Source organism: Pollachius pollachius (assembly GCF_949987615.1).
Source record: "Pollachius pollachius genome assembly, chromosome: 14".
NCBI classification, from domain to species: Eukaryota; Metazoa; Chordata; class Actinopteri; order Gadiformes; family Gadidae; genus Pollachius; species Pollachius pollachius.
Window position 1 is genome coordinate 2,159,968 of NC_136947.1, and position 12,500 is coordinate 2,172,467.

The 12,500-nt window shown below is 46.0% G+C and overlaps 1 protein-coding gene across 1 annotated transcript in view; it reads right to left on the reverse strand.

Annotated features, from left to right (window-relative positions):
* The window catches only part of lig1 (ligase I, DNA, ATP-dependent), a 36,327-nt gene extending 29,487 nt beyond the window's left edge, over nucleotides 1–6,840 (reverse strand). The window contains exons 1-3 of the mRNA XM_079751445.1: nucleotides 6,676–6,840; nucleotides 6,166–6,231; nucleotides 5,253–5,439 (exon numbers count right to left, since the gene is read on the reverse strand). Coding sequence (XP_079607571.1) covers nucleotides 5,253–5,439; nucleotides 6,166–6,231; nucleotides 6,676–6,692 — 270 coding nt within the window. The 5' untranslated portion in view covers nucleotides 6,693–6,840. The remainder of the gene's footprint in view (nucleotides 1–5,252; nucleotides 5,440–6,165; nucleotides 6,232–6,675) is intronic.
* Nucleotides 6,841–12,500: the final 5,660 nt, after the last annotated feature.

Here is a 12,500-nt window from a genome sequence, read left to right on the forward strand (position 1 = left end):
TGGGGAAGTCAACGGATTATACATAGAAAAGTGTATGGTTTCACCTCCTAAAAACTGTTTGGAAAGAATGCTCGACGCTATCCAAAACAAACAAGAGTTGCCCGTCACAGGAAGGAGAAAACCCGACAAATGTCTCCCAGGCAATTAGAGAGCAGCGCCTGGTTGTTTATGCACAGTGGAGCTTCTGCCGCTTGTTTTCTTCATGCGACTCAGCGGCATCATAATGAATTGCTCACCTCTAGAGGGCAGAAAGTAAAGAATGAAGCAATCTGAAGAACAAGCCAGACACCCACCCACCCACCTCTCTCTCTCTCTCTCTCTCTCTCTCTCTCTCTCTCTCTCTCTCTCTCTCTCTCTTCTCTCTCTCTCTCTCTCTCTCTCTCTCTCTCTCTCTCTCTCTCTCTCTCTCTCTCTCTCTCTCTCTCTCTCTCTCTTCTCTCTCTCTCTCTCTCTCTCTCCACAGCGGGCCTCGTAGCGTAAACAGTCGGTGTCAGGGCCGGGGTTGCCCGTCTAGACATTAACACTGTTTTCCCCTCTTTTATTTTTTTATAAAACAAAAAAACAAAAAAAAGGGAGACAGGGTTATAAGAGCTTAAGATCTCTGACCAAAGCTGACAGGAAGGGTCCAACGGTCAAACTGTTTCATAGCGATCTCATTATAAGCAGCTTGGGGCGTATCTCAGTCAGATGTTTTGCAGGCAGCAGCACCCACCTTCGCGCGCCCCCCCCCCCCCCCCCCCCCCGCGCGGACCGACCAACAAGGCAACCATACCCGTCAGATGGTTCTTCTGTTCTTCTTCCATCAGTTTTGGATTAGAGAGACTCGCGTGAGAAGGGATGATGCCGAGGAGGTGAAATAGCGGCTGGCCTCAGGCGATTAGTCGGAAGAAAGACGGGGAAGTCTGAGGTGTGGAAACTTTCCAGATTTTCTTTTTTTCAACACTTTCGCAATGTGCATAATGAGAATAATGAACAGTGGGGTCTTGTACGATGCAAAAGTTGCGACAGTCCGTTGAAATACAACAGCAAAGAGACTGAATAAATTCAACGCTGCGAAGAAGCAAAGACCTATATATATGAGAGTGCATAATAAACCGGTTAACACGTGTCTATCCTCCTATGTTGCATATATATCGGGGTGGATTTTTCCCTATTTTATTCGTTATTCCATTAATCATTTATTTATACCTTTTCTCCAAAGCAGTTTTCTTAAATAAAGAACGGTGAAAACTAGAATGACTCCAGTTCTTGCCCAAATAAACTATCGCAGGCTATCGGATTTAACGAGGAGAAAATGTTTTTCTTTTCCTGTACACCGTTGGTTTCGAGGGGCGGACTTTCTATCGTGCTTTGGCCTTGTCGGACCTCAACTTTTTAAGCCAGAGTAATGTTCTAGAGGGAGTTAATTTTTTGGGAACAAATCATAAAAAAGGGCAAACATAAAACTGTTTATGGTAATTCTGGGCTGCGTGAGCAGGACATCACAGCCTAATAACATAATTTTACTGTGTTCGTAAAAGTGATTTGTAAACGGGGATCTGTGCTGTTCTAAACATGATTTGCTGTGGGCACAGCATCGCACCGGCCACACCTGGCTAGCTGGAGAAATATCAGCCTAGTAAACTCTGGATTAATAGGTTGGACTTTTGTTGACTGCACACTCATTTTTGACAAATTATCGTAGGGAACTGTTCAGTAAAAGGTCGCACCTGTCAGGTTCACCTGAATGGAACAGAATGGAAAGCTAACACGCGTGTTTTCTTTCATCTGTGTGGTAGATGTCCCGTGACAATTAACATCATGACAGATGAACTGATTGAACTACTGTCAAGGCTGGCCTAAATGGTTATTGGATGGAAGGAATTTTATGAAAACATTATTGATTTGGTGTGTCACGTGCTGAATATTTTATTCACGCAAATTACTTTTTAAAATTGGCGTTTCTATTTTTGACCCATAAAACAAAGAAATATCGCTTGCATCGCATTTGCAATAAAAAAGGTTGGCCTTAGAAAACCACGCGAGCCTGCTGCCGTAACCGTTAACATGACGCAGAAAAACATGGCGGGCGGGATGCTCAGATGTTTCTTCATCTCAGGGGAGATGAGTGACAACAGCCGCTCAAAGCGCTCCACGGAAATCTAAAATACATCGTAAGGAATGTGAAATAAGAGGTGATTTACATTTGGTCTACAAAAATATAAAGTGTATGGTTTTGTGATATGGACCTGCCTAAAAGACAGAGGAGTGCAGCAATCTGCATGAGCCCAGTCCTAGCTGATGCCTTAACCTTTCAAACGCAGTACCATTCGGGGAAGCAGGTATGAACCGATAAAAATAAAGTAACCAATAGCAAGTAACCAACACTTTAGGGAGGGGGGTTCTTCTACCTATGTGAAGAAGAAGCAGGTTACAGAAGGATTACAGAGGTTTACAGAAGACACCAGAAGCTGTACATCGTATCCTGTTGAAAGTGTGCATGTAGAAGATGGCTTTTTAAAAGAAAACTGGAGTTTTCAAACCGACAGCGCAGCAGGGAGGCTACTGCTCTGCACCGGAAAAATCCGGTTATTCCACCGCCCGAATGCGAACATGGAGGATGCACTATTTAACGATTCTGAACAGCAGGAAACCTTCGTGGAGGATGTAATTCTGAGGTTGGACAGGATGGAGTCAGACATCAGTGGGTTCAAGGCAGCGCAAGTGGAGTCTGCTCTTGAATGAATGTAAACAGGCAGGAAATAACTCTGTTTGGCTAATCCGCAGACAAGGAGAGCAAACCGTTTTTTTTTTGGCATATCCACAAGAATGTTACATAAGAGTAAATCAACTTTGAATCAAGTGTCTTGCCAACACAGCCAGGAGGTAACAACACATCTCAACAACAATGTTTCCATGGCTTTTCAATACGTGGATTCTGAAGTTGTTAAAGGTAAGTCAATTTACTGTTCTACTGTAAAGGCTGCATTTAATAAAAATGTCCCTCTCTCTAGCATCCTGCGAGCCCCAATATGAGACTGTTCGGAGGATTTACAGGATGAACCAAAGAGGTCATCTGGAGAATAGGAGGGCAGGGTCACTGGTCAAGACGAGGAAAAGGAAAAGAAGAGTATGTAACCCTAAAATAATAATCCCGTCGTCCGCAGGCCTTTTTCCCAATTCTATGTTTTCAGTCGTATCGTTTCAGTTGTCCCCGGGAATTGCAGCTGCCCACGGCCAGAACTAGTGTTCTTCAAACTGAGGATTAGGCTTCCGTTTAGAAGAACACAACCCTGGATATGATGTCTGAAGAGGAGGACGCTATCTTGGATGGAAGGCCAGTGTGGGTCATCCGACCTCTGGCCTGTAGCAAAGAGTTGGATGTTTGGTTCTACAATATAGGCAGAAATCAGACCCCCCAACCCGGCTCAGTCTGCCCCTCGTCACCCACCACTCAACTCGGACCTCTTGTGTCACCTGTTGTTTTGCCCACCTCATTGTACACATCCGGTATTTCGTTTAGTTATTGTAGTGTACTGAGCTGAGCTACATGAAGTGCAGCAAGTCAATTGCCTAGTGCATGTTTTGTACCTCTGTGAATAAAGGGGATTCCGATTCTCAACACAATACAACCCAGATAAAGGCAATATATTTATATAAGTGATTTATATATTATTAATAATAAATCAGGAGGAACAAGACATTGTGCCACCAAATCAAGGTAAGTCTTTAGACCAATGGAAAGAAAATCTGTGAGAAGGGTGAAAATGCAATTGTTACCTTGCAAACACCCCCAGGGGATTATTCACCATGGCAACTTGCGGCCCAAGGTGTGAAATGCAAATGTTCCCTTGCAAGCAGACAGCAGGCGTGGGCCCAAAACCTGGTACATATACAGTGGCGAATGCAGTCAGACTGAAATCACGCGGTGCGCTTCATAAAACATTTTTAATTAGGCAGTATGATTATAGGAATTAACGAATCATAACAAATTAAGCAGTTGGGAACTCGTTCTGTTCTCTGCGTGAGTGGCGATATGTCCGTAGAATGCACCGTTTGTTGCATTTTATTGCTCTTTATTCACCCAATTTGAGAGGCGTCTTCTCGCTCCGAACAGCGACAGGGCTGACGTCACCGCTGCCCGCTTTGTGGGGGCGGGCGGGCTCGCTTTGGCCCGACCTCTGAGACCACCCACCCCGGGTCGCGGCTCGACACGTTTAAACCGGTGTGGGCCACGCATATCAGCGTCCCTGATTGGACAGAAGTGCCAGTGGAAAAATGCCACAGGGGTATTCCAGTGCGTGTTAGGGCTCAGTCGTGGTTCCACGTCGATGCAATGCGCTGACCACGCAAAGGCTTCAGCGCACTCGTGAACCTCTTTTGGTTCTGCGCCGGGCTTTGGTGAGCGGACCAATCACAGCCCTCGCCTCGACGCAAGGTTACGGTTTTTGGGAGGCGCACGTCAGGCCCTTACGGCGGACGCAAGAACGTAAGGGGTCCGTAAAACGGAGGAGGAGGAGGAGGAGGAGGAGGAGGAGGAGACAGGTTCAGACCCGGGACGCGTGGATATGGAATATAGCAGAGAGAAGAAGAACATTGAAATGTACTAATACATTAACTCCCGGACACATAGGTTTATCTGTGGACTATCTGGGGGTATACTGGATTATTCCTGTCTGGATAAACCTCTTTCCACGCAGTGAAAGCTCATCTACTGTGACTTGCGTACCTGATGGTGAACGCCATCAACAAATCCTGTGCATATTTGTCTTTAAAAGGTGACATATTATGCCACCAGGTGTGAGTGTGATTAGCAGTTACAAGCTGTTTTGAAAATCGGCCTCTTCTGACATCATAGGTAGGCGTGTCCACCTAGATGTGTGCTGGATAGATGAGCAACATTTGCTACAGTCCACTGGGTAGGCTGGTAGACTGATCTATCCAGCGTACATCTAGGTGGACACGCTTGTGATGTCAGAAGAGTTCGATTTTAAAAAACGGCTTGTAACGGCTAACCACACTCACACCTGGAGGTAAAACATGTCACCTTTAAGTTACATTCTCAAAGATGTTGCTGTAAGTCCCTATCATCTGCAACACAATGTTGATTGAGCCTATGGCCGAGTGATGAAAGCCCTTTCATTGGAATGCATTTGAAAATGAAAACACAAAGAGGAATATCAAGTTTGAACCATGAAAGAAAAAGTGCAGTGTGGACGACTACAATGCATGTTCTAACAGAGCCTTAAATCAGCAGTGTCATGCGTCCCTACCTTCTCCTTTTTGGGTGGGGCTCTGTCTTTGGGCGGGGCTTTCTCCTTGGGCGGGGCCGGCTCTTTCACCACGGGCGTGTCATCGTCATCACTGTCCAGGAGTTGACGGCTGCGCTTGACAACCTTCTTGACCGGGGAATCGGTTTCCTTGACCCCGTTCTGTGCCTTGAGAGGGCTTTTGACCGGCCTGGGGTCGGAACCAAAGATCCGTTTAAAACTCAAACAAGAGCAGAAACATGTCTGAAGAACGTGTTGCTATGTACGTCCTGGCACTTGTACATTGCACTTATTCAAGGTACTTAATTGTGTAGCATATACAGTAGCTGCTATCATTGCTTTACACGGGGAATGGGTTAGCCTAGCGATTGTAATACTTGCACTTGGTTCTATGAACATCTTTACTGTACCGACAGCGATATATTGTTTCACTTCTTATGACAAATGTACTTATTGTAACAAATGCACTTATTGTAAGTCGCTTTGGATAAAAACATCTGCTAAATGCCCTAAATGTAAATGTAAATGTAATGCTATGGGTAACTATATGACCAAATGTGCACAAATCTGTAGCAGAAATGTTGGGTTTTTTTTGCTTTATTATTAAATCCTAAAATATCAGCAATTGTTACATTGTCATAATGTATAATATTTTGTACAATTTGCAATGTGGGAAACTTGTTATTCTTTAAAATATATATTTTTGACTTGGGATCCTGTTTTTTGGGATCCTCAATTATTAATTTAGAAATGTCAGTACCGTTTCCAAATCGTGATGTATCGCTAACGGAGCTGTCATGAGACAAAACGTCATATACTGTTGTACTCCTTACAACAAGACATCAACAAAGAGCACTAGTACTCTTGTTTACGTTCAACTCAGGCCAACGACCAGTGAGGAACACTCATGGCTTACTCTTTGACAGGTTCCTCACGCTTCTTCTTAATATCCTTCTCCTTGCCCTTGGGTTGGAAGAAGGAACTGGTGCGGAGGATGGAAGGAGACGAGCCACCAAACAGAAGCACAATAAGAGTATGTGATCATCAGGCCATGATGGAGGACCATGTGTACGCCGAACTTGAGGCACAACTTCTAAGACTAATGACGATAAAGTGTTTCTGAAATGTAGTGTACCCTTATCCCTCCATTCCTCAAATTATAACTTAACCGTGGGTTAGAATTGTAGTTGTTTTCTACGGGGGCTGTACACATTCAAAACTTTTCCGTGTGCGTCACAGATGGCTGTGGAGGCTACTTTACATCTGCAGTCCCTGGTCAGGTCGTGCATTATAATAGCTAATATGTGATCATACATTAGCAAGCCTCTTTACCAAAGCGAACAATACACGTATGTAGACCTATCCCTGGCTAGTGCTGGTACCTCACAGGCTACATCGTACAATACGCTACGACTAATATACTCACGCGATGCTTCGCTGCATGTTGCCTTTGAGCTATTGGTGGCTATAAGATTCAGTTATAAGAATAGTTAAATTCAAGGTCATATAGACTGTAAGTGAATGATTCCGGTGGCTCTGAGTTAATAGGAAGAAAGATAATATATTCCGCGCCAAAAGTACGACTTGTTTTCTCCCGGGAAAAAACCTGGTTGCTGTGATAAATATGATGACGGACCGGCACTACTGCCGCCTGCTGTGTTGGAGTGGTAATGACTGGTGAAAAACGAGGTGGTCCTGATGCTGAGAGATATTTGTGTCCCCATTCCCATAAATGTTTGATCGTGTATATGTGAATGCATAATATATTGAAGCGTTTTTATCTCCATAAACCTTGGAACTGAGGAAGAAGACAAGACAAAGAGCTGAATAATTAAAGTTGAGAGAACAGCTTTATTTACTCAAACCCAAGTGCATGTTGTTAATTGTTTACAAGTGCAATTCCCTGTAACATAATGAAAAAGCTATGGTCTATAAAGATAAACGTTTTCCTCAACATTCCTATACAACTCTTAAATGAGAAATACAATGTTATGTTATATTATTTATAGGGGAGAAAATAACACTGTACAAATATCCTAAGGAGAAAATAAAAGTGGACGTTTCATATCTTAAAGAGGAGGCCACTGTTCATGAAGTCGTTTGGAATCGCCGTCCCGTTATCTCACAATCATCCCTTCATAATAACATTAATAATCTCCTGGTTTGTATCATTTCTCGGCTCTTCTCCCTAAGCACTTGTTCCAAGCCTCGCTCTCTTTCCCTCCGCTGGCGAAGCTCCTCGGATCCCACCCCGGGGGGCTCTTGGCGGGCCAGCCACCGCCCGGCGACAGAGAGTCGTCGTGAGCCGTTGCCGCGGCGCCCAGGGGAAGACGTAGATCTCTCACGAGGTGGGCACACGGGAGAGGCGGGGCAGAGTGCGGGGGGGCGTGGCCTTGGAGGGCACGGGCAAACGGGATTGGCTTAGGAAGGCAGTAAGGGTGGAAGAAGGGGTGCACCATTGGCTGAAGGCCTGAGAAACAAAGACATGGAAGGTGTGACACAGGGCACATATGCAGGTGTAACATAACTTATTTGTTAGATGCTTGATATGACGGTTGATAGAGATTCGGAGGAGTATATAGGCCGCTGCAACACTGTATGCATATGCTTGACATTAAGCACCGGTCATAAGATATCAGATTAAAAGCGTTAGATTAATAATAGGACACAAAAAACTAAAACTTTCTCCATGAAAGGAAATCAGACCGGGCGGGTACAATATAGAAGGTAAGATAACGTTCTGGATAAAATGACTCCGGGATTCAGGGTTAATGTCTAGGTGAGACAAAGTTTCCAGGTTATTTCATCGACCACTGCCTATACTGACAGATTTTCGTATCTTGCTAATTGGTGAGGGAAAAGTCTTAATTTCCCCTCTTCCAAAACTTTGGTGAGTCTCAAAGTGTGTGTGTAGTCTGTGGCCTTTACAGGGAGCGTGTGATATCTTGATGACCTATTCAAATCTCTGGCACACCCAAACGTGCAACAAGGCGCTGTGAATACGAATCTGAAAACGGTATGTTCACATAAATACAAACACAGCAATAATAAGACCATGACCATAGCCGTGCACGTCACTCGATTTTGAACAATGGATTCTCAGCACGCGTGTTCATGCTGCTGTTGTGGCTGATGGTTGGTTGGCATGGGCCGGCGTACGACGACCGCGGTAGGCCTACCTCTGTCCAGAGGCAGGTCCACTCCTACGCCCGGAAGGGGGCCGGTCTCCAAGGAGAAGGGGGGGAAGGACAGTGGCACCCTGGGCAGCAGCTGGGGGCAGGGGAGGAGGAGGAGGAGGAGGAGGAGGAGGAGGAGAGGGGGAGGAGGAGGAGGAGGAGGAGGAGGAGGAGGAGACAGGTTCAGGCCCGGGGCGCGTGGATATGGAATATAGCAGAGAGAAGAAGAACATTGAAATGTACTAATACATTAATGCGATATTGGTGCCCCGGTGTAAATGTATTATGGGATGGCCGAGATGGGGTCAGTGTAAATCCGGGGTGACATACCAAATAGGATTCTCTTCATTTCATCGAGAGAGTATGCACCGGGCTCATTTTTCCTGGCTACCAAACAGCAGATCTATCTTTGTCCAAAGATGACGTAGTTCCAGACCGAGCTTCCATTTGGCTGTAGTGAGCGGCCCTGTGATTCACTTAACTAAGCATTCATCTGAATGACTCAAAACCCAGGTCTCCCGTTGGTACAATTCAATTCAAACGCAGTACGATTTCCAGCCTCAAAGGGTTTTCTTTTTTTTCCTTTTTCCTGGTCAAAGTGTGTCGGGGAAAGGGGTGGGAGGGGTTGGAAGCAAGAGCTAGCGTTGCATTTGAAGCATACACTGCCCCCCCCTGTATAGGCTGGCGAATGCATGTAGGCTAACACATGGCTTTTTAAATACTGTCTGCTAAGTAAGCAGAAAATACAGACAGACAGAGAGAGAGAGACGGGGGGGGGGGGGGAGAGAGAGAGAGAGGGGGGGTGAGAGAGAGATTGGGAGCGAGGTAGTGAGTGGGAGAGAAGATAGAAAGGAAGAAAGAGAGTGGGGGGAGGGAGAGAGAAAGAAAAAGAGTGGGAGAGAGAGATAGAGAGGGAGGGGGGGAGGAAGAGAGAGAGATCCTCTGTTTAAATCTGCCTCGTCAGAACAAAGGAGAATGAAAGGAGATTTGAGTGGATGCCTGGAGCCGATTAATGAGAGGAGGCTCAAGACGACTTCTGCAATCATTTCACTTGTGATCAAGAAGTGTCTCCCGGTGTTGTTTAGTACGGCGGCAGACTGTTTTGCACTGTCTCGCTTTGACTTTGACTCTCTGCCACGGGAAAGAGCTGCCATCTGTAATAGAGAGGCACCTGCTTCCATCAAATGATTGTACAAGTGCTTAAACCGGAGAACAGCCGCAGTGAAGGATAACACTTCAGGCTGGAGCTTGTTTTCTGTTCAACTCGTTCATCACCATTATACTACCTAATTGTTCTGCCCTGAGAGCCAGACACACAAGGAGACAGGAACACGTGAAGTGCGCTCGGGGTAATGACCTGACGGCACGTCGGGAAGCCAGGGTAGTTGACCAGGATGAGCTTGCTGAAGTTAAACTTGTAGGTGAAGCGTTTGCCTTTGGTCTTGTGCAGGATTCTCTTGTTGTAGTAGTACCTGGAAGATAGCCAACAGAGGTTAAGGAATACTGTTACCTTCCTGCGTGTGTGTCTGTCTGTGGGTTTCGGCGCGTGTCTGTGTGAACCATGCTTACAGGAGGTGCTCCTGGTGCATTTGTGGGGATTAAATGAAAGGATTACATCCATTCACACATCCACTACATCGGTGTGTGTGTGGGTGTATTTTATTGCAACTCTATGTTTGTGTGTGTTTGTGTGTGCGTGTGTGCATGTCTTACTGTGTGTGTGTGTGTGTGTGTGTGTGTGTGTGTGTGTGTGCATGGTTGCGCACAAGTGTGTGATGTGTGTGTGTGGCTCGCGCAAGTGTGTGATGTGTGTGTGTGTGTGTTTGTGTGCTTGTGCAATTGTGAGTGTGAGTTTGTGTGTGTGTGTGTGTGTGTGTGCTTGTCTGCAAGTGTGTGTGTGTGTGTGTGTGTGTGTGCGCCCGCAAGTGTGTGTGCTCGCGCAAGTGTGTGTGTTTGTGTGTTTGTGTGTGCGTGTGCGCGTGCATTTGTGTGAGTGTTTGTGTGTGTGTGTGTGTTTGTGTGTGTGTGTGCGCGTGCATTTGTGTGAGTGTTTGTGTGTGTGTGTGTGTGTGTGTGTGTGTGTGGGGCCCTCACCTCAGAGCGCGGCTCAGCTTGTCGTAGTTCATGTGGGGCTTCCCCTTCCTCTCACCCCACAGTCGGGCCAGGGTCTCGGGGTCCCGGATCACAAACTCCCCCCACTCACTGCCCCAGCCGATGGCCCCCCCCGAGCCCCGCCCCAGCAGCTCCAGCAGGAAGTGCCACAGCTGCACCTGCCTGGAGCCCGGCGACCAGGCCGGCTTGTACGCCCAATCAGGGAACAGCACTGCTGAGAGGACCGGGAAGTTATGTGCAAACCTTGAGGTGTGTGGATTCAACGTGTGCGCGCACGCCCGTCTTTAATTAGCTTTAATCGTTCGTACATCCAATCAAATTGCATCCAACTTCGAGAAAAGAAGAAACTATAATGATGTATCTAAGCCTGCACAAACTTCAACGCATGCTTTCACGCATGCATAATCCATAAAGATACACAGACAGAGGAATTTAAATGATGGTCACCGATGGTACACCTGAATGCACACTTACTTCTGCTCCAGTACGGAGAGGTGAGAGGGGACACAGAGGACGTACAGCCACATTGCATCTACAATACCACAGAAGAAGAAGAGGTGGATAATGGCAAACTAATTAAATGGCCTCTCCATTAAGGAGTAAACACTCAAATCAAACCACCGAGGTAGCGTCAAACACGGGTAATGTAATCACTGCTGCTTCTAATAAAAACAGGCAATTTCACCCCTTTGATCCAAATGATTACCAGCAGGTGACGTCACCGCTATTGCTTGTTGTAAGGCAAAGTCATTTTACATCTTTCACCAATTTCGACCAATCAGAGAAAAGCTATTGCGTTTACGAGTGTCAACAGAGTTGGTGTTGTTCCTGCAGTGTTTTTTTTAGAGTCTGATTACTCTTTAAATTCTAGATTTGCCCCAAAGCAATCAGAAGCCTAAAAAAGCGATGTTTATTTTTGTGCTAAAATGAAGATGGAGCTGATTATGCAACTCTTTGCCTTGAACTTAATAACTTTTTCATTCCCATACTGGCTAATCCAATTCGTACATAATAATAATCAGAAATTAATTGAGGAAAGAAAGTAAATACTTTGAAACCACTACCACTGGAGTGGGTTACCCCGAGCTATTAATTACATACACACCCTGGTTCTTAATATTCTCACATGCTCAAACATTCATTGATCATTCACCTCAAAGCCAACTCACCTTCCTAGTCCTGGATAGGCTGAAAACCAATCATCTAAACAGTACTCATCAACCATACACACACACACACACACACACACACACACACACACACACACACACACACATGCTCTCACACACATGCACAAACAAACACACACACACACACACACACACACACACAACACAACACACTTGAACCATCTCCTCCAAACTCACAACCAGAAACACTCACAAACAGTTTAGTGTGGTTCCTAACTATCAATTACGACCAAAGAAAAAGATCTGGGTATTGCTTCTTTTTGTTTCATTTTGACGCTGGCGTTCCTCTGGGTAATAATGTACAGTTTAAACTGAGAGCCTCAGCCAAAGGACCCGGGTTATCGAATAAAAAGCACAATTAGTCTGCGGATGGCTATCGAGCAGGCTTTAACTCTGCGTCCTGCGTTCCCCGAAGCATCCAAGTCTGTCGACGCCGCCAAACACGCCATATCTACGGCGCCGCTGGGAATCTTTTGAAGAAGTTTCTGATGGCTCCCGAAATCGCTCGCAATTAGACGAGAGCTCTGTGGTTATCTGTCGCCGGCTTGCCCTCCGCATCCCAATCATTTCCAATTACAGAGCCAGCTCATTAAGGAGGGGAGCGAGATAACGATGAAAGGGTTGCCGTTACCTTGATTGGACAATAGGCTGGGATGACAAGCGCGGCTCCGTGCCCGTCCGATGAATGACAATGTGATGGTGGTGACGGTGGAGGTGGTGGTGCCAGGCCAGATCCCATTCAGGTCTGGGGACTAGATAGATGGATAGATACT